Genomic DNA, 22,938 nt, shown 5'->3' on the forward strand with positions numbered 1-22,938 from the left:
CAAGCATTTTAAGTCTTGTATTATTAGACTGCTGAAAAAATGAATATGAGGGGCCATCAGCACTTTAATAAATATGTATGCAGGTCTGTGGCTATTCCTCTTCTTCTCCTACAATAACGCAGAGACGTTTTCTCCTGTTATTTGACACAGAGAAAAATTCACTTTCAGAGTTTGTCCAAGAGGAATTTCTGAAGTTTCAAAAGGACTTCATTGTAAAGTGGTTTCAATCTGCAAAGCCGACCTAAAAACATCAGTTATGACTGGGACAGTCCTGAATTCAGAAGGAATAGTGAAGTTCCAGGGTGATTCACTTCCTGCCATCATTTTTAATCTCTTAAGAAAAATACACGATAGGGGAAGACCACTTATATATACAGCTAATAAAACCTCTTTAAAAACTCTGAGGTGTCAGACTTAGTAAATATGCAAAACTGGATTTGCACCAAATTTCTTTCCAGGACATTGTTTCAGACTTCCTACCAGTAGGCGGGCATCTGAGAGCAGGCTTGTGAATTCTCAGCTCCCGACAGCCTTTCTGCTCACTCCTGACTAACCGATGGAGGCTGGCCTATCCCCCCAGAGTGCATCAGATCTCCCTTTAAACAACTCGGCTTGCTTAGCCAATAGATGGGAAATTCTCCTTCACACACCCAAATCCCATTGATAGTTTCCTAAGAGAAGGGAAGTAATACTTAATTGGGAATTACAGCTTCATGGACACAATGATTTTAAATAATAAAAATATTATTGTTCAACTCCCTCTTATGAGTAAGAACATGCAGTGTTTGGTTTTCTGTTGTTGTGTTAGTTTGCTGAGAATGAAGGTTTCCAGCTTCATCCATGTCCCTGCAAACGACATGAACTCATCCTTTTTTATGGCTGCATAGTATTCCATGGTGTATATGTGCCACATTTTCTTTTTTTTATTATTATTATACGTTAAGATTTAGGGTACCTGTGCACAATGTTCAGGTTAGTTACATATGTATACATGTGCCATGCTGGTGTGCTGCACCCATTAACTCGTCATTTAGCATTAGGTATATCTCCTAATGCTATCCCTCCCCCCTCCCCCCACCCCACAACAGTCCCCAGAGTGTGATGTTCCCCTTTCTGTGTCCATGTGTTCTCATTGTTCAATTCCCATCTATGAGTGAGAACATGTGGTGTTTCGGTTTTTGTCCTTGCAATAGTTTACTGAGAAAGATGATTTCCAATTTCATCCATGTCCCTACAAAGGACATGAACTCATCATTTTTTATGGCTGCATAGTATTCCATGGTGTATATGTGCGACATTTTCTTAATCCAGTCTATCATTGTTGGACATTTGGGTTGGTTCCAAGTCTTTGCTATTGTGAATAGTGCTGCAATAAACATATGTGTGCATGTGTCTTTATAGCAGCGTGATTTATGCTCCTTTGGGTATATACCCAGTAATGGGATGGCTGGGTCAAATGGTATTTCTATTTCTAGATCCCTGAGGAATCACCACACTGACTTCCACAATGGTTGAACTAGTTTACAGTCCCACCAACAGTGTAAAAGTGTTCCTATTTCTCCACATGCTCTCCAGCACCTGTTGTTTCCTGACTTTTTAATGATTGCCATTCTAACTGGTGTGAGATGGTATCTCATTCTGGTTTTGATTTGCATTTCTCTGATGGCCAGTGATGATGAGCATTTTTTCATGTGTCTTTTGGCTGCATAAATGTCTTCTTTTCAGAAGTGTCTGTTCATATCCTTTGCCCACTTTTTGATGAGGTTGTTTGTTTTTTTCTTGTAAATTTGTTTGAGTTCATTGTAGATTCTGGATATTAGCTCTTTGTCAGATGAGAAGGTTGCAAAAATTTTCTCCCATTTTGCCTGTTCACTCTGATGGTAGTTTCTTTTGCTGTGCAGAAACTCTTTAGTTTAATTAGATCTCATTTGTCAATTTTGGCTTTTGTTGCTATTGCTTTTGGTGTTTTAGACATGAAGTCCTTGCCCATGCCTATGTCCTGAATGGTAATGCCTAGGTTTTCTTCTAGGGTTTTTATGGTTTTAGGTCTAACATTTAAGTCTTCTTTAATCCATCTTGAATTAATTTTTGTATAAGGTGTAAGGAAGGGATCCAGTTTCAGCTTTCTACATATGGCTAGCCAGTTTTCCCAGCACCATTTTTTAAATAGGGAATCCTTTCCCCATTGCTTGTTTTTCTCAGGTTTGTCAAAGATCAGATAGTTGTAGATATGCGGCGTTATTTCTGAGGGCTCTGTTCTGTTCCATTGGTCTATATCTCTGTTTTGATACCAGTACCATGCTGTTTTGGTTACTGTAGCCTTGTAGTATAGTTTGAAGTCAGGTAGCGTGATGCCTCCAGCTTTGTTCTTTTGGCTTAGGATTGACTTGGCGATGCGGGCTCTTTTTTGGTTCCATATGAACTTTAAAGTAGTTTTTTCCAAGTCTGTGAAGAAAGGCATTGGTAGCTTGATGGGGATGGCACTGAATCTATAAATTACCTTGGGCAGTATGGCCATTTTCATGATATTGATTCTTCCTACCCATGAGCATGGAATGTTCTTCCATTTGTTTGTATCCTCTTTTATTTCATTGAGCAGTGGTTTGTAGTTCTCCTTGAAGAGGTCCTTCACGTCCCTTGTAAGCTGGATTCCTAGGTATTTTATTCTCTTTGAAGCAATTGTGAATGGTAGTTCACTCATGATTTGGCTCTCTGTTTGTCTGTTGTTGGTGTATAAGAATGCTTGTGATTTTTGTACATTGATTTTGTATCCTGAGACTTTGCTGAAGTTGCTTATCAGCTTAAGGAGATTTTGGGCTGAGACAATGGGGTTTTCTAGATATACAATCACGTCGTCTGCAAACAGGGACAATTTGGCTTCCTCTTTTCCTAATTGAATACCCTTTATTTCCTTCTCCTGCCTGATTGCCCTGGCCAGAACTTCCAACACTATGTTGAATAGGAGTGGTGAGAGAGGGCATCCCTGTCTTGTGCCAGTTTTCAAAGGGAATGCTTCCAGCTTTTGCCCATTCAGTATGATATTGGCTGTGGGTTTGTCATAGATAGCTCTTATTATTTTGAGATACGTCCCATCAATACCTAATTTATTGAGAGTTTATAGCCTGAAGGGCTGTTGAATTTTTTCAAGGGCCTTTTCTGCATCTATTGAAATAATCATGTGCTTTTGTCTTTGGTTCTGTTTATATGCTGGATTACATTTATTGATTTACATATATTGAACCAGCCTTGCATCCCAGGGATGAAGACCACTTGATCATGGTGGATAAGCTTTTTGATGTGCTGCTGGATTCAGTTTGCCAGTATTTTACTGAGGATTTTTGCATCAATGTTCATCAAGGATATTGGTCTAAAATTCTCTTTTTTGGTTGTGTCTCTGCCAGGCTTTGATATCAGGATGATGCTGGCCTCAAAATGAGTTAGGAGGATTCCCTCTTTTTCTATTGACTGGAATAGTTTCAGAAGGAATGCTACCAGTTCCTCCTTGTACCTCTGGTAGAATTCGGCTGTGAATCCATCTGGTCCTGGACTCTTTTTGGTTGGTAAGCTATTGATTATTGCCACAATTTCAGAGCCTGTTATTGGTCTATTCAGAGATTCAACTTCTTCCTGGTTTAGTCTTGGGAGAGTGTATGTGTCGAGGAATTTATCCATTTCTTGTAGATTTTCTAGTTTATTTGCATAGAGGTGTTGGTAGTATTCTCTGATGGTAGTTTGTATTTCTGTGGGATCGGTGGTGATATCCCCTTTATCATTTTTTATTGCATCTATTTGATTCTTCTCTCTTTTTTTCTTTATTAGTCTTGCTAGCGGTCTATCAATTTTGTTGATCCTTTCTAAAAACCAGGTTCTGGATTCATTAATTTTTTGAAGGGTTTTTTTTTGTCTCTATTTCCTTCAGTTCTGCTCTGATCTTAGTTATTTCTTGCCTTCTGCTAGCTTTTGAATGTGTTTGCTCTTGCTTTTCTAGTTCTTTTAATTGTGATGTTAGGGTGTCAATTTTGGATCTTTCCTGCTTTCTCTTATGGGCATTTAGTGCTATAAATTTCCCTCTACACACTGCTTTGAATGTGTCCCAGAGATTCTGGTATGTTGTGTCTTTGTTCTCGCTGGTTTCAAAGAACATCTTTATTTCTGCCTTCATTTCGTTATGTACCCAGTAGTCATTCAGGAGCAGGTTGTTCAGTTTCCATGTAGTTGAGCGGTTTTGAGTGAGTTTCTTAATCCTGAGTTCTAGTTTGATTGCACTGTGGTCTGAGAGACAGTTTGTTATAATTTCTGTTCTTTTAATTTGCTGAGGAGAGCTTTACTTCCAAGTATGTGGTCAATTTTGGAATAGGTGTGGTGCGGTGCTGAAAAAAATGTATATTCTATTGATTTGGGGTGGAGAGTTCTGTAGATGTCTATTAGGTCCGCTTGGTGCAGAGCTGAGTTCAATTCCTGGGTATCCTTGTTAATTTTCTGTCTCGTTGATCTGTCTAATGTTAACAGTGGGGTGTTAAAGTCTCCCATTATTATTGTGTGGGAGTCTAAGTCTCTTTGTAGGTCACTCAGGACTTGCTTTATGAATCTGGGTGCTCCTGTATTGGGTGCATATATATTTAGGATAGTTAGCTCTTCTTGTTGAATTGATCCATTTACCACTATGTAATGGCCTTCTTTGTCTCTTTTGATCTTTGTTGGTTTAAAGTCTGTTTTATCAGAGACTAGGATTGCAACCCCTGCCTTTTTTTGTTTTCCATTTGCTTGGTAGATCTTCCTCAATCCTTTTATTTTGAGCCTATGTGTGTCTCTGCACGTGAGATGGGTTTCCTGAATACAGCACACTGATGGATCTTGACTCTTTATCCAATTTGCCAGTCTGTGTCTTTTAATTGGGATATTTAGTCCTTTTACATTTAAAGTTAATATTGTTATGTGTGAATTTGATCCTGTCAATATGCTGTTAGCTGGTTATTTTGCTCATTAGTTCATGCAGTTTCTTCCTAGTCTCGATGGTCTTTACATTTTGGCATGATTTTGCAGTGGCTGGTACCGGTTTTTCCTTTCCATGTTTAGTGCTTCCTTCAGGAGCTCTTTCAGGGCAGGCCTGGTGGTGACAAAATCTCTCAGCATTTGCTTGTCTGTGAAGTATTTTATTTCTCCTTCACTTATGAAGCTTAGTTTGGCTGGATATGAAATTCTGGGTTGAAAATTCTTTTCTTTAAGAATGTTGAATATTGGCTCCCACTCTCTTCTGGCTTGTAGAGTTTCTGCCGAGAGATCCGCCGTTAGTCTGATGGGCTTCCCTTTGTGGGTAACCCGACCTTTCTCTCTGGCTGCCCTTAACATTTTTTCCTTCATTTCAACTTTGGTGAATCTGACAATTATGTGTCTTGGGAGTTGCTCTTCTCGAGGAGTATCTTTGTGGCGTTCTCTGTATTTCCTGAATCTGAACGTTGGCCTGCCTTGCTAGATTGTGGAAGTTCTCCTGGATAATATCCTGCAGAATGTTTTCTAACTTGGTTCCATTCTCCCTGTCACTCTCAGGTACACCAATCAGACGCAGATTTGGTCTTTTCACATAGTCCATATTTCTTGGAGGCTTTGTTCGTTTCTTTTTATTCTTTTTTCTCTAAACTTCCCTTCTCACTTCATTTCATTCATTTCATCTTCCATCAGTGATACCCTTTCTTCCAGTTGATCGCATTGGCTCTTGAGGCTTCTGCATTCTTCATGTAGTTCTTGAGCCTTGGCTTTCAGCTCCATCAGCTCCTTTAAGCACTTCTCTGTATTGGTTATTCTAGTTATACATTTGTCTAAATTTTTTTCAAAGTTTTCAACTTCTTTGCCTTTGGTTTGAATTTCCTCCTGTAGCTCGGAGCAGTTTGATCGTCTGCAGCCTTCTTCTCTCAACTCGTCAAAGTAATTCTCTGTCCAGCTTTGTTCCGTTGCTGGTGAGGAACTGCGTTCCTTTGGAGGAGAGGCACTCTGCTTTTTAGAGTTTCCAGTTTTTCTGCTCTGTTTTTTCCCCATCTTTGTGGTTTTATCTACTTTTGGTCTTTGATGATGGTGATGTACAGATGGGTTTTTGGTGTGGATGTCCTTTCTGTTTGTTAGTTTTCCTTTTAACAGACAGGACCCTCAGCTGCAGGTCTGTTGGAGTTTGCTAGAGGTCCACTCCAGACCCTGTTTGCCTGGGTATCAGCAGCGGTGTCTGCAGAACCGTGGATTTTCATGAACTGCGAATGCTGCTGTCTGATCGTTCCTCTGGAAGTTTTGTCTCAGAGGAGTACCCGTCCGTGTGAGGTGTCAGTCTGCCCCTACTGGGGGGTGCCTCCCAGTTAGGCTGCTGGGGGGTCAGGGGTCAGGGACCCACTTGAGGAGGCAGTCTGCCTGTTCTCAGATCTCCAGCTGCGTGCTGGGAGAACCACTGCTCTCTTCAAAGCTGTCAGACAGGGACATTTAAGTCTGCAGAGGTTACTGCTGTCTTTTTGTTTGTCTGTGCCCTGCCCCCAGAGGTGGAGCCTACAGAGGCAGGCAGGCCTCCTTGAGCTGTGGTGGGCTCCAGCCAGTTGGAGCTTCCCGGCTGCTTTGTTTACCTAAGCGAGCCTGGGCAATGGCGGGCGCCCCTCCCTCAGCCTCGCTGCCGCCTTGCAGTTTGATCTCAGACTGCTGTGCTAGCAATCAGCGAGACTCCATGGGCGTAGGACCCTCCGAGCCAGGTGCGGGATATAATTCTCCTGGTGCACCGTTTCCTAAGCCCGTCAGAAAAGCACAGTATGCGGGTGGGAGTGACCTGATTTTCCAGGTGCCGTCTGTCACCCCTTTCCTTGACCAGGAAAGGGAACTCCTTGACCCCTTGCGCTTCCCGAGTGAGGCAATGCCTCGTCCTGCTTTGGCTCGTGCACCGCGTGCTGCACCCACTGACCTGCGCCCACTGTCTGGCACTCCCTAATGAGATGAGCCTGCTACCTCAGATGGAAATGCAGAAATCACCCGTCTTCTGCGTTGCTCACGCTGGGAGCTGTAGACCGGAGCTGTTCCTATTCGGCCATCTTGGCTCCTCCCCCTGTGCCACATTTTTCTTTATCCAGTCTATCATTGATGGGCATTTGGGTCCTAAGTCTTTGCTATTGTGAACAGTGCTGCAATAAACATACATGTGCATGTGTCTTTATTGTAGAATTATTTATAATCCGTTGGGTATATGTCCAGTAATGGGATTGCTGAGTCAAACAGTATTTCTGGTTCTAGATCCTTGAGGAGTTGCCACACTACATTCCACAATGGTTGAACTAATTTACACTCCCACCAACAGTGTAAACAGGGAGGGGAACATCACACACTGGGGCCTGTAGGGGGGTAGGGGGCTAGGGGAGGGATAGCATTAGGAGAAATACGTAATGTAGATGACTGGTTGATGGGTGCAGCAAACCACCATGGCACACGTATACCTATGTAACAAACCTGCACATTCTGCACATGTATCCTAGAACTTAAAGTATAATAAAAATAAGTAAGTAAGTAAATAAATAAATAAATAAATAAATAAATGCTATGAGACATTGAACACATTCACCCAGTTGAAGGCACTGAACTAGTTGTGATGCAGAAAAACCTTCATTTAATCTTATAAAGTCACTCTGAGGAAGGCATTATTCTGAGTTTAGAGAAGAATCAACAATTGGAAGGTTAAGTAAGTTGCCTGAGCCACATGGCTAGTAAATGGCAGGCTCAGGATCCAACTGTGAGTGGATTTGACTTGAAGTCTACCTCATTCCATGGCACACATTATGTTTCAAGGAATTTAAATTCAGAATTCTTTCATGTTTTATATAATTTAAATATTGTAAGCCAACAAAACTGTGCCAGAAAAGTCAGTTGTTTGTTATATCATGTTCTTTAGATATTTAATCAAATTCACATTTATTTATAATCACATATGTAGGAAAAATTTACGTACATGTGTCAATAAAATAATCTTTTAAAAGTTGTCTAATCATAGCCTCTTACTACTGATACATACGCACACACAATACAGACTGATTGTATTTCAGTCTCATCAGTGAAAATAACAATTAATTACATTAGAGACATCTTTACTTTGAAATTGGATAAAGTCCTACATATTTAATAATATCAAATTTTACAATGGTTGTAATTTCAATTTAGTGACCATAGAAAATAGAAATGGAAAAAATAAAATTCTGCTAAATCCAAATTCAGATTTAAATATAGTTTTAAAATATTGTGGCTGCTCAGAAATATCAGGTGACTGGTAGAATGCTAAATCTGTGGCTCAAAGGAAGTTATGTGTAAATTCACAGAGTAAGTCAGTAGCCTGAATCCAGGACTCCTCCTTTCCATTTTAGAGCCATAGATGCCACTGCTCAGACAAAAATTCTACATTTTGCTTTGGATCCAGAAAGGTGAAAGAGAATAAAAGTAATTAGAAAATCCATATGGAAAAATAGTAGGGCTGTTGTATTTTATACAGATATCCACTGTAGATCTTATCATATTGTAGAGCATTTATTTGTGTCTTTCTCTTTCACTAGGCTTAGCATTCCTATTAAGTAGGAATTTCATCTTTTTAATCTTTGAATCTCTAGAGTCCACTTTAATAGTGATGGATGAAGGGAAAGAAAGAAGGGAGGAAAGAGGATGGAAGGGAAGGAAAGAAATAAAATTTTAGAAAACCCCAAGATAAATAACTTAAGAGACAAAAGAAACAGGGGAGCAGAAGATTTTGATATGAGTGACATAAAACCATTCCATCACTTGGACGTGATGGAAAAAAATATATAGTGAGAATGTATTTTAAAAAGTGCGCATATGTAACCTTACTAGAAAATAAAATCTGTCTAACACAGCATTTCATTCAAATTTGGGTTATGGCTGTTTATCTAATGATGTCAAACTTACACAATTTTAAAAAATGATCTATATAGAGATTTCTTTCCAGTCAAAATAGAGGTATCTTGTGCAGAAAGCAGAACTTTGTAAGTTTAGACTCATGTCCATGCATGACACATAAACGTTTCATTGTTAGGGTAGCAATTGACTGATTTGTAGACTCAATGGTTTATTGACATGAAAGCAAAATCACACTACTTAGACATTCTAAAAATTTACACAGACGGAGGCATCTGTTATTAGGTTATTCTGACTTCATCAAGTCTTTCTAAATTAGGAATAACTACCTAAAAATAATTTCCTTCCCCCAAATATAAGTGAGTGTTCACAAAATAGAAACTTTAGATAAGCATTCTAGTTAATTTCATCAGTTAGCTGCCATTTAAATATCTGAAAGTCAAGCAATTATGTAATATGACCTGTAGGACTACATGGTGCATAAGAAATGCAAATATTGTTTATGATAAAAACTGAGAAAAGGCAACATCATCGCACACTGCTAAATTTAATTTCCTGTGTTGCCTTCGGTATGTACTAAAAATTCCTTTGTCTTGATCTTCTAAGCAATTGTACCAAATATGCATTGATAAACAAATAAAAATGATATAAAAAGAATCAAAACAGATTGTGTTGTGAGATTTGCTTAAAATTGAGTATTCTAATTAAAAATAGAAAATATTTCTTTGTCTTTTTGATGTAGAGCTATGGATACATAAAAATCCAGCCAGTTTACTGGGAGATGGATAACTTTGATTTTCTAGGACAGTTTTTCCCTCATAAGAGATTCATTGAAAGTTTTTGTTTTTGTTTCTGAGACAGGGTATCACTCTTTCACACAGGCTGGAGTGCGGTGGGACGAACACTGTAGCCTGGGCCTCCCAGGCTCAAGCAATCCTCCTGGCATCCCTTGTAGCCGGGATCACAGGTGTGTGCCACCGTGCCTGGCTAAGCATTATTTTTGTTTAAATGGCAAACTTGTCTAGTGCATTTGAAATAGGTTTAATTTACAAAATCATGACTTAACAAAACATTTTCACAAACATTATAGTTGCATGTTAAGGCAGACACACACACACACACACACACACACACACACACACTGATAAATAACCAAGCATACAAGCATATTTGGAAGATAGAAAATAACAAAGTATTTATAATCTCACTGGGCTGTATGATAATATTCACAGTATTTCAACCTTCCCCTATCTGTTAAAGAAAGTAGTTTTGATGAAAATGTTCATAATAAGAATCATAATAATTATAATTATAAATGAAAATATAGTGCTTACTTGTACCTGCCCTGTTCAATGCTTTCCCTGCATTATCTCATTCAATCCTATCAACCGCCCTATAAAAGACTACTGTTATCTTCATCTCAGAAATAAGAATCTTGAAATGTGAAAAGGCTAGGTAACCTGCCCAAGACCTCACAGCTTGGAAGTAAGCACCTGGAATGTAAATATAAGTGGTGTGACACAACAGCCCTGCTTGAACTCACATGCTTTACTACCTCTCATCATTCTCAACCATAATGAGCTTTTAAATACATAAATCTTATCGTGTCACTAAGTGACTTGAAACCTAGTAGTGGCTTCCATCTCACTTAGAATAAAATTCAAAAGCCTCGCCCCATCCTTCAAGGCCTACATCACCTGGTCCCTGACCTCTTTCCTTGTTAACCAACTACCACCTTTGTCTTCCCTCACAGTGTTCCAGACACACTGGCCTTGCTGCTCCTCTAAGACACTGAGCTTGGTTTTGCACTTGCTATCTTCTGCCAAGAATACTCTTCTTCAGACTTCCAGATCCTTTACTCCCTCCCTTCTTTGAAGAGCCTGCTCTAATGTCAACTCTTCAAAGAGGCCTTCCCTCATCACCTTGACAAAAATAAAGCTTGCCTGCCCCTTACTCTCACTGTCTGTCCCTTTAACTTACTTAACATTTTATAGAACTTATCACTATCTTAAATAATGGTGCACAATTATCGTTATTCACTCCCTTGTTTAATGTCTGCTCCAGTGGGGGCAGGACTTTATTGCTATTGTTCACCTCTGTATCACCAGGGCCTAGAATGGCAGCTGGCAAAAAGCATATGCTCCAAAGGTTTGTGTGGAATGAGTTAATAAAAAATTAGGTATGTGTGCATTTTTAATATAGAACATTTGTGAAATTAAACACACTACCATCAATGGATAGGGAAGAGTAATAAGTAATAGAGTTAAAAACAAAAGTAAAAGTGGTACTCTGATGTTTAATGACTTCTCACATGTAGTCTTTAGAGTGGTACATATCTATGCAAATATCTACGCATATAACAGGAGAACAACTCGACAACAATTATGAAAATCATATATGAGTGCTTCTGTACTCCTGGCTATTGACAGGAAAGCATCTACTTTAACTTCCATTTGGAGGGCACAAAGCATATTGTGGGAGGTTCATTGTTTTAGGTGTCAGACAGGTATAGGATGACAAGTATAGCATGCAATGGTGTAAAGAGGTCTATGTGTGAGTTAAAATAACAGCAGAGAGGACGACATTTTGGTGCAAGTCCTCAATCCTGTATTCCTGAAACTCTGTTACATTTTAATATAACCCCAGAGATGTGGTCAGCCCTGAAACCCCCCTAGAAATACTTTAATTGTCCTATGTTTCACCCATATCTCAGACTTTCTCTTGAAAAGACTCTCTCCCTATTTTGAACCTAAAAAGGACCCAACTCATGCATGATCATTCCTATAAACTGATCGAGAGCCAAGTAGGCACCTCAGGAGTTAAGCTGAACTAAATCCCCAAGGCTTAGTCTCAGTACTTTAGTTCTGGGGAGAAACCTGGATAATCTAGATATACAGGAGGAAACAGCAAGTGGAGAGGTCCACTCAGTGGCAGAGTCTGTTTAACGGTGGGTGCACATATGTTGGGTGAGACTTCTGTTTAAATTTAGACTAGTCTGTGTAATATTACATTTTCCAAAGAACACAAAGAAAAGGTCTGTTTATTAACTTGAATGAGAGAAGTGTCTTAAAGACATGTGAAGCATATTAATAAAGACAAGTGGAAATAGCAATATATTTCTTTTTGTTCCTTCACACTCATGAGGATATTAAACAGAGTTTGCACACAGATATACTTATGGATACAGGGAATATAGACATAATGAAAGGGGATAGATTTTTATTAAAATGAGTATATTTTAAGCAAGTCAAAATGCTGGTGTTATGATTGATGATATACTGATTGTATTAATACCATGATAAGTATGAAAAAGCATATAGAGAAAAATGAAATTTTGAAATAAAACAAACTTTGTCTTGGGCTGAGATTGCATATGTGTTTTATGGCTGAGCAAGACATTTTCTTTAACAAATATACTGATTAACTTCTTCAAATAGAAATCTAATAGAGAAAAAGCATTGTTAAAAAATATAAAAAGAGTAAGCGAAGTATCAGCTAAAAGTGTAACTAATTAATTAAGTCAGTAAGAAAACTAGTTTCTCCAGCTTATGGTATGTAGGATTAATATTTTCTTAAGCATAGCTAATAATAATTTTTAAATAAGAGATATATCCAACTTACTACAGATTTGTCAGGATAGACCCCAGCTCTTAGTAGAGATGCCTTCCAGCTGTCGACATCCTCCTGGGAATCACATGCCAGCTCAAGGAAGCGATAGTCTTTGTATACATTCCTGGAGTTAAAAAAAAAAAAAAATCATGCTTTTAGTTTGAACCAAATTCAAAGTCATTTTATGTTGCTGTAGACGATGATGATATAAGTGACAATCCAAATGGACAGTTTCTGACAGTCACTGGAGGACAACAAAAACAACTCATACTTTAAAATAATTAGTGAATTTCTACATGTATTTACAATATAATTTTTTTAAAAATCACATTACAAAGCTCAGAGTTATCTGTACTGCTACAAAATTAAAAAGTAAATACAAATGTATTCAATATTATACACTGGGTGTGAACTGATTGGAACTTGTGCTGTGGGGAAGGAATTGCTATTGCTCAGCAGCTAGAACAATTCTCTGAAGATATTTTATGAGTCTAAATGACTAAATAGCTCATAAAACTTTAAGATGCACGGCAATAATCTTACAAACCTAAAAGACAATGCCAGATGCAAAACAGAAATGCTCATTAAATTGTGAAAAGGAAAGACTGATAACCAGTGTTTAATAGGGTGAGATGCCAATGAAGTGCATATTTATGATGGGGACAGTATTTTCCTTTTATATTTCTTTTCCTGATATTACATAAAATGCAATACATGCCCATTTTTAAATATTTGGAAAGTAGAGAAAAGAATTAAAGTGGTAACAATCATCCAGTTTCCACAGCCTAGAGATAACCTTCTTTTCTTTTTTTTATTTAAGATTTTTATTATTATTATTATACTTTAAGTTCTAGGGTACATGTGCACAGCGTGAAGGTTTGTTACATAGGTATACACATGCCATGTTGGTTTGCTGCACCCATTAACTCATCATTTACATTAGGTATTTCTCCTCATGCTATCCCTCCCCCAGCCCCCACCCTATGACAGGCCCTGGTGTGTGATGTTCCCCACCCTGTGTCCAAGTATTCCATTGTTCAGTTCCCACCTATGAGTGAGAACACGCGGTGTTTGGTTTTCTATCCTTGTGATAATTTGCTCAGAATGATGGTTTCCAGCTTCATGCATGTCCCTGCAAAAGACATGAACTCATCCTTTTTATGGCTGCATAGTATTCCATGGTGTACATGTGCCACATTTTCTTAATCCAGTCTATCATTGATGGACATTTGGGTCAGTTCCAAGTCTTTGCTATTGTGAACAGTGCTGCAATAAACATACGTGTGCGTGTGTCTTTATAGTAGCATGATTTATGATCCTTCGGGTATATACTCAGTAATGGGATCACTGGGTCAAATGGTATTTCTAGTTCTAGATCCTTGAGGAATCACCACACTGTCTTCCACAATGGTTGAACTAGTTTACACTCCCACCAACAGTGTAAAAGCATTCCTATTTCTCTGCATCCTCCCCAGCATCTGTTGTTTCCTGACTTTATTGATCGCCATTCTAACTGGTGTAAGATGTTATCTCATCGTGGTTTTTGATTTGCATTTCTCTGATGATCAGTGATGATGAGCATTTTTTCATGTGTCTGCATAAATGTTTTCTTTTGAGAAGTATCTGTTCATATGCTTTGCCCACTTTTTGATGGGGTTGTTTGTTTATTTTTTCTGGTAAAATTTGTTTAAGTTCTTTGTAGATTCTGGATATTAGCCCTTTGTCAGATGGGTAGAATGCAAAATTTTTCTCCCATTCTGTAGGTTGCCTGTTCACTCTGATGGTAGTTTCTTTTGCTGTGCAGAAGCTCTTTAGTTTAATTAGATCCCATTTGTCAATTTTGGCTTTTGTTGTGATTGCTTTTGGTGTTTTAGACATGAAGTCCTTGCCCATGCCTATGTCCTGAATAGTATTGCCTAGGTTTTCTTCTAGGGTTTTTATGGTTTTAGGTCTAACATTTAAGTATTTAACCCATTTTGAATTAATTTTTCTATAAGGTGTAAGGAAGGGATCCAGTTTCAGATTTCTACATATGGCTACCCAGTTTTCCCAGCACCATTTATTGAATAGGGAATCCTTTCCTCATTGCTTGTTTTGGTCGGGTTTGTCAAAGAGATGGTTGTAGATGTGTGGTGTCATTGCTGAGGCCTCTGTTCTGTCCCATTGGTCTATATCTCTGTTTTGGTACCAGTATCATGCTGTTTTGGTTACTGTAGCCATGTAGTATAGTTTGAAGTCAGGTAGCGTGATGCCTCCAGCTTTGTTCTTTTTGCTTAGGATTGTCTTGGCAATGCGGGCTCTTTTTTGGTTCCATATGAACTTTAAAGTGGTTTTTTTCCAATTCTGTGAAGAAAGTCATTGTTAGCTTGATGGGGATGGCATTGAACCTATAAATTACCTTGGGCACTATGGCCATTTTCACAATATTGATTCTTCCTATCCATGAACATGGAATGTTCTTCCATTTATTTGTGTCCTCTTTTATTTCATTGAGCAGTGGTTTGTAGTTCTCCTTGAAGAGGTTCTTCACATCCCTTGTAAGTTGGATTCCTAGGTATTTTATTCTCTTTGCAGCAATTTTGAATGGGAGTTCACTCATGATTTGGCTGTTTGTCTGTTACTGGTGTATAAGAATGCTTGTGATTTTTGCACATTGATTTTGTATCCTGAGACTTTGCTGAAGTTGCTTATCAGCTTAAGGAGATTTTGGGCTGAGATGATGGGGTTTTCTAAATACACAATCATGTCATCTACAAACAGGGACAACTTGACTTCCTCTTTTCCTAACTGAATACCCTTTATTTCTTTCTCTTGCCTGATTGCCCTGGCCAGAACTTCCAACACTATGTTGAATACGAGTGGTGAGAGAGGGCATCCCTGTCTTGTGCCAGTTTTCAAAGGGAATGCTTCCAGTTTTTGCCCATTCACTATGATACTGGCTGTGGGCTTGTCATAAATAGCTCTTATTATTTTGAGATACGTTCCATCAGTACCTAGTTAATTGAGAGTTTTTAGTGTGAAGGCTGTTGAATTTTGTCAAAGGCCTTTTCTGCATCTATTGAGATAATCATGTGGTTTTTGTCTTCGGTTCTGTTTATGTGATGTATTATGTTTATTGATTTGTGTATGTTGAACCAGCCTTGCATCCCATGGTGAAGCCAACTTGATCGTGGTGAATAAGCTTTTTGATGTTCTGCTGGATTTGGTTTGCCAGTATTTTATTGAGGATTTTTGCATCGATGTTCATCAGGGATATTGGTCTAAAATTCTCTTTTTTTTGTTTTGTCTCTGCCAGGCTTTGGTATCAGGATGATGCTGGACTCATGAAATGAGTTAGGGAGGATTCCCTCTTTTTCTATTGATTGGAATCGTTTCAGAAGGAATGGTACCAGTTCCTCCTTGTACCTCTGTTAGAATTCGGCTGTGAATCCGTCTGGTTCTGGACTTTTTTGGTTGGTAGGCTATTGATTATTGCCTCAATTTCAGAGCCTGTTATTGGTCTATTCAGAGATTCAACTTCTTCCTGGTTTAGTCTTAGGATGGTGTATGTGTCCAGGAATTTATCCATTTCTTCTAGATTTTCTAGTTTATTTGTGTAGATGTGTTTGTAGTATTCTCTGGTGGTAGTTTGTATTTATGTGGGATCGGTGATGATATCCCCTTTATCATTTTTTATTGAGTCTATTTGATTCTTCTCTCTTTTCTTCTTTATTAGTCTTGCTAGTGGTCTATCAATTTTGTTGATCTTTTCAAAGAATGAGCTCCTGGATTCACTGATTTTTTTGAAGGGTATTTGTGTCTCTATCGCCTTCAGTTCTGCTCTGATCTTAGTTATTTCTTGCCTTCTGCTAGCTTTTGAATTTGTTTGCTTTTGCGTCTCTAGTTCTTTTAATTGTGATGTTAGGGTGTCAATTTTAGATCTTTCCTGCTTTCTCTTGTGGGCATTTACTGCTATAAATTTCCCTCTACACACTGCATTAAATGCGTCCCAGAGATTCTGGTATGTTGTGTCTTTGTTCTCATTGGTTTCAAAGAACATCTTTATTTCTGCCTTCATTTCATTATTTAACCCGTAGTCCTTCAGGAGCAGGTTGTTCAGTTTCATGTAGTTGAGCGGTTTTGAGTGAGTTTCTTAATCCTCAGTTCTAATTTGATTGCACTGTGGTCTGAGAGACAGTTTGTTGTGATTTCTGTTCTTTTACATTTGCTGAGGAGTGCTTTACTTCCGACTATGTGGTCAACTTTGGAATAAGTGGGATGTGGTGATGAGAAGAATGTGTATTCTCTTGATTTGGGATAGAGAGTTCTGTAGATGTCTATTAGGTCTTCTTGGTGCAGAGCTGAGTTCAATTCCTGGATATCCTTGTTAACCTTCTGTCTCGTTGATCTGTCTAATATTGACAGTGGGGTGTTAAAATCTCCCATTATTGTATGGGAGTATAAGTCTCTTTGTAGGTCTCTAAGGACTTGCTTTATGAATCTGGGTGCTCCTGAATTAGGTGCATATATATTTAGGATAGTTAGCTCTACTTGTTGAATTGATCCCTTTACCATTATGTAATGGCCTTCTTTGTCTCTTTTGATCTTTGTTGGTTTAAAGTCTGTTTTATCAGAGACTAGGATTGCAACTCCTAGTTTGTTTTTTTTTTTTTTGCTTTCCTTTTGCATGGTAGATATTCCTCCATCCCTTTATTTTGAGTCTATGTGTGTCTCTGCATGTGAGATGGGTCTCCTGAATACAGCACACTGATGGGTCTTGACTCTTTATCCAATTTGCCAGTCTGTGTCTTTTAATTGGGATATGTAGCCCATTTACATTTAAGGTTAATATTGTTATGTCTGACTCTGATCCTGACATTATGATGTTAGCTGGTTATTTTGCTGGTTAGTTGATGCAGTGTCTTCCTAGCATCAATGGTCTTTACAATTTGGCATGTTTTTGCAATGTCTGGTACCAGTTGTTCCTTTCCATGTTTAGTGCTTCCTTCAGGAGCTCTTATAAGGCAGGTCTGGTGGTGACAAAATCTCTCAGCATTTGCTTGTCTGTAAAGGATTTTATTTCTCCTTCACTTATGAAGCTTAGTTTGGCTGGATATGAAATTCTGGGTTGAAAATTCTTTTCTTTAAGAATGTTGAATATTGGCTCCCACTCTCTTCTGGCTTGTAGGGTTTCTGCTGAGAGATCCGCTGTTAGTCTGATGTGCTTCCCTTTGTGGGTAACCCGACCTTTCTCTCTGGCTGCCCTTAACATTTTTTCCTTCATTTGAACTTTGGTGAATCTGACAGTTATGTGTCTTGGGGTTGCTCTTCTCAAGGAGTATCTTTGTGGTGTTCTCTGTATTTCCTGAATTTGAAAGCTGGCCTCCCTTGCTAGGTTGGGGAAGTTCTCCTGGATGATAGCCTGAAGAGTGTTTTCCGACCTGGTTCCATTCTCCCATCACTTTCAGGCACACCAATCAAATGTAGATTTGGTCTTTTCACACAGTCCTATATTTCTTTGATGCTTTGTTCATTTCTTTTTACTCTTTTTTCTCTAAAGTTCTCTTCTCGCTTTATTTCATTAATTTGATCTTCCATCACTGATACCCTTTCTTCCACTTGATTGTATTGGCTACTGAAGCTTTTGCATGCATCATGTAGTTCTCATGCCATGGTTTTCAGCTCCATCAGGTCATTTAAGGTCTTCTCTACACTCTTTATTCTAGTTATCCATTTATCTAACCTTGTTTCAAGGTTTTTAGCTTCCTTGCAATGGGTTAGAACATGCTCCTTTTGCTTGGAGAAGTTTGTTATTACTGACCTTCTGAGGCCTACTTCTGTCAACTCATCAAAGTCATTCTCCATCCAGCTTTATTCCATTGCTGGTGATGAGCTGTGATCCTTTGGAGGAGAAAAAGCGCTCTGGTTTTTAGAATTTTCAGCTTTTCTTTCTTCTCTGGTTTCTCCCCAGCTTTGTGGTTTTATCTACCTGTGGTCTTTGATGTTGGTGACCTACAGATGGGGTTTTGGCGTAGATGTCCTTTTTGTTGATGTTGATGCTATTCCTTTCTGTTTGTTAGTTTTCTTTCTAACAGTCAGGTCCCTCAGGTGCAGGTCTGTTGGAGTTTGCTGGAGGTCCACTCCAGACCCTGTTTGCCTTGGTATCACCCGGCGGAGGCTGCAGAACAGCAAATATTGCTGTCTGACCCGTCCTCTGGAATCTTCGTCCCAGAGGGGCACCTGCCTGTATGAGGTGTCAGTCGGCCCCTACTGGGAGGCGTCTCCCAGTTAGGCTACACAGGGGTCATGGACCCACTTGAGGAGGCAGTCTGTCCGTTCTCAGAGCTCAAACATCATGCTGGGAGAACCACTGCTCTCTTCAGAGCTGTCAGACAGGGACATTTAAGTCTGCAGAAGTTTCTGCTGCCTTTTGTTGAACTATGCCCTGTCCCCAGACGTGGAGTCCATAGAGGTAGCAGGCCTTGCTGAGCTGCAGTGGGCTGCACCCAGTTCAAGCTTCCCAGCTGCTTTGTTTACCTACTCAAGTTTCAGCAATGGGGGACACCCCTCCCCCTGCTAGGCTGCTGCCTGGCAAGTCAATCTCAGACTGCTGTACTAGCAGTGAGCAAGGCTCCGTGGGTGTGGGACCTGCTGAGCCATGCGTGGGATATAATCTCCTGGTGTGCCATTTGCTAAGACCATTGGAAAAGCACAGTATTTAGTCGGGAATGTCCCATTTTTCCAGGTACAGTCTGTCACGGCTTCCCTTGGCTAGGAAAGGGAAATTCCCCAACCCCAGGTGAGGTGATGCCCTACCCTGCTTTGGCTCGTCCTCTGTGGGCTGCACTCACTGTCCAACTGGTCCCAGTGAGATGAACCAGGTACCTCAGTTGGAAAAGCAGAAATCACCCATCTTCTGAGTAGATCACGCTGGGAGCTGCAGACCAGAGCTGTTACTATTCGGTCATCTTGGAACGGGACCATAACCTTATTTTCTTATACCCTTTCATTGTACCTATTTTTCAGATAGTTGAGGTTCTATTTCTCTCCCTCCCACCCTCTATTCCTCTCTAGTTCTCTATTATCTTGTGTCATGCTTTTTCACTTACTGTTATATCATGGTCATTTACTTATACCATTAAATATTTATAAATGTCAGATTATAGTAGCATAACATTCATTCATATAAATGTATGATGATTTAACCTTCTCCTAATATTAGATAATTAAATAATTTTCCTTTTTGTTTTGCTATCATAAATAATACTTAAATAATTATTTTCATCCATGAGCACTTGTCACATTTACTACTATTATTTTCTGAAGATGGATTCCTATAAATAGAGTTACAGGATCTAAAGGTTTTTTGTTTTTGTTTTTTGTTAGAGACAGGATGTCTCTCTGTTGCCTGAGCTGGAGTGCAGTGGCACAGTCATAGCTCACTGTAGCCTGAAACTCCTGGGCTCAAGTGATCCTTCCACCTCAGCCTCCCATGTTGCTGGGACTACAGGCATGTGCCACCACACCCAAGTAATTTTTCTAGTTTTAGTAGAGACAAGGTCTCACTGTGTTGCCCAAGCTGGTCATGAACTCCTGGGCTCAAGCTATCCTCCTGCCTCGACCTCCTAAAGTGCTGGAATTACAGGAGTGACCCACCATTCCCAGCCTAAAGTTATGATCATTCTTAAAACAATAAAAACTCCCAATTACCTTTCCAGAAAAGATAGTCCAATTTAGACACACTAGCAGTATACAAGATTAACAAGCTTTCTTCTCCCTTATTCTCTCCCAAGTTGTGCTCATTTATGCCTAAGAGCCTCCATCTCCACCTAAACTCAGAAGGCCCATGTGTTTATATCTCCTGTCTAGACCTTCCCCAGAGTCATACTGCCTATTGACTTCTGCTCTTGAGTATTGCCAAGGAACCTTGACGTGAAAAACTGAACAGGTGATTTACAACTTGGTCTTCTTCCAATGTTCCCATTTTAGTGGTGTAATTCAGATACTTTAGGGGTATTTTGGACACCTTTCACTCTTTATCACCTGTCTTCCATTTTACTACATAAAAGTGTCCTCTTTAAATTGTTATTATAATCACCTCTCTTTTGGACTATTATTATACAATAGCCTCCTCATTGGTCTCCCAGAATCCCATGGCCTCTTTTAACTTGCTGTCTGATTTTTATAGTTTTAGATCTTACATTTAAGTCTTTAATCCATCTTGAGTTAATTTTTTTATAAGGTGATAGGTAAATGTCCAGTTTCATTCTTTTGCATATGGCTAGCCAGTTATCCCAGTACCATCTATTGAATAGGGAGTCCTTTCCCCATTGCTTATTTTTGTCAACTTTGTCAAAGATCAGATGGTTGTAGGTGGGGAACTTTAGAAGAAAATCTAGAAAATACCTTCCTGGAATTGGTCTTGGCAAGAATTTATGACTAAACACTCAAAAGCAATTACAACAAAAATAAAAATTGACAAGAGGGACCTAATTAAACGAAAGATCTTCTAGACAGCAAAAAAGAAACTATCAATAGGGTAAACAGACAACCTACAGAACGGGAGAAAATATTTACAAATTATGCATCAAACAAAGGTCTAATATCCAGAATTTATAAGGAACTTAAATAATTCAGTAAGTGAAAAACAAATAACCCCATTAAAAAGTAGGCAAAGGACATGAACAGACACTTATCAAAAGAAGACATACAAGCAACAAAAAAAAAACATGAAAAAATGCTCAACATTACTAATCATCAGAGTAATGCAAATCAAAACCATGATGAGGCACCATCTCACACCAGTTAGAATGGCTACTACTAAAAAGCCAAAAAATAACAGATGTTGGTGAGGCTGAGGAGAAAGGTGAACACTTATGTGATGTTGGTAGGAATGTAAATTAGTTTAGCCACTGTGGAAAGCAGTTTGTAGATTTCTCAAAGAACTAAAAGCAGAACTACCATTTGACCCAGCAATTCCATTACTGGGTATGTATACCCAAAGGAAAATAAATTGTTCTGCCAAAAACACACATGTACCTATATGTTCATTGCAGCATTCTTCATAATAGCAAAGACATTGAATCAACCTAGGTGTCTGTTAATAGTGGACTGGATAAAGAAAATGTGGCACATATACACTATGGAATACTATGCAGCCCATAAAAAGAACAAAGTTATGTCCTTTGCAACAACATGGATGGAGCTGGAAGCCATTATCCTAATAATATTAATGCACAAACAGAAAACCAAATACTGCATGTTCTCACTTATAAGTGGGAGCTAAACATTGGGCACATATAGACAAAGTTGGGAACAATAGACACTGGGGATTACCAGATGGGGAAGGAAAAAGGGAGGAAGGGTTGAAAAACCACCTACTGGGTACTATGCTCACCACATGGGTAATGGGATCATTTGTACACCAAACCTCAGCGTCATGTGATATACCCATGTAACAAACCTGCGCATATAAAATAAAATAAGTTGATATTAAATAAATAAGTAAATTTGTTATCTGCACTGAATCTTCATGATCTTCTGAAGTAAGACACTCCGATGGTTATGTGCTATTAGGAAAAAGGCCACACTCCCTATGATGGCCCACAAAGCCCCCAGGGTCTGGGCAGTCATTATGTTCCTCTCCAGTTTCTTTGAACACTTTGCTCTTTCTGTGCCAGCCACCTTGGCCTTCTTTAGTTCCTCGTGTGTCAGATGTGCCACGCTTACTTCCAATGCTTTTGAATATGCTGCTCTCTGCCTGCAGCTGTCTTTCCATCTCTCTTTGCACAGTTAATTCCTACTCTATCTTGGGATTTCAACTCAGTCATCACTTCGTCAGGCATCACTTCCCTGACAGTCCTACCAGGCCAGCTCCTCTGTCATACATTTTTCCCCTTTCTATTATATTTACCTTTCCTTTGTAGCACTCATCACAGTTGTGATTTCAGAATTATGCATGTGTTTTTCTTTTTATCCTTCTTTCTTTTCCTTTCTTTCTTTCTCTTTCTTTCTCTCTCTCTCTCTTTCTTTCTTTCTTCTTTCTGTCCTTCCTTTTTTTCTTTCTCTCTTGCTTTTATATTTAGTTATTTATTTTCATTAATGTCTACCTTCTCAACTAGCCCATAAACTCCAATGGAAAGAGAAATGTATCATTTTTATGTTCAACATTATATCCCCTGGGGATTCCAGGAAGATGATGGCTTAGGAGTGTTCCATTTCCTCTCCACTTCTTACTCAGTTCAAACAGGTCCTCTTTTCTCAAGTCAAGCAGATATTGGGAGTGGTACTCAGGTAGACAGGGTGTGAGCAAGACATCTGTTGTGGCACTTTCTAGCTTTAGGACAAGAACCAGCAAACATCAGATTCTTGGTCGAGCTGTCTTTGATGTCTGCAGGACCTTAAAGTGGGCCTGACTCTCTGGTCCTAAGAAGGTGTGGAGGGGCTAAGTTTTTCTACTCTAATGCAGAAGGCTCC

General features: G+C 39.1%; 1 protein-coding gene across 9 annotated transcripts in view; it reads right to left on the minus strand.

The window, feature by feature from the left end:
- Positions 1-22,938, minus strand: part of DNM3 (dynamin 3) — a 576,659-nt gene that overhangs the window by 93,982 nt on the left and 459,739 nt on the right. For all 9 annotated transcript variants that reach the window (XM_024350123.3, XM_054673217.2, XM_016932653.4 and 6 more), the window contains one exon: positions 12,496-12,607. In XM_024350123.3, coding sequence (XP_024205891.2) covers positions 12,496-12,607 — 112 coding nt within the window. The remainder of the gene's footprint in view (positions 1-12,495; positions 12,608-22,938) is intronic.

Source organism: Pan troglodytes, chromosome 1, assembly GCF_028858775.2.
Source record: "Pan troglodytes isolate AG18354 chromosome 1, NHGRI_mPanTro3-v2.0_pri, whole genome shotgun sequence".
NCBI classification, from domain to species: Eukaryota; Metazoa; Chordata; class Mammalia; order Primates; family Hominidae; genus Pan; species Pan troglodytes.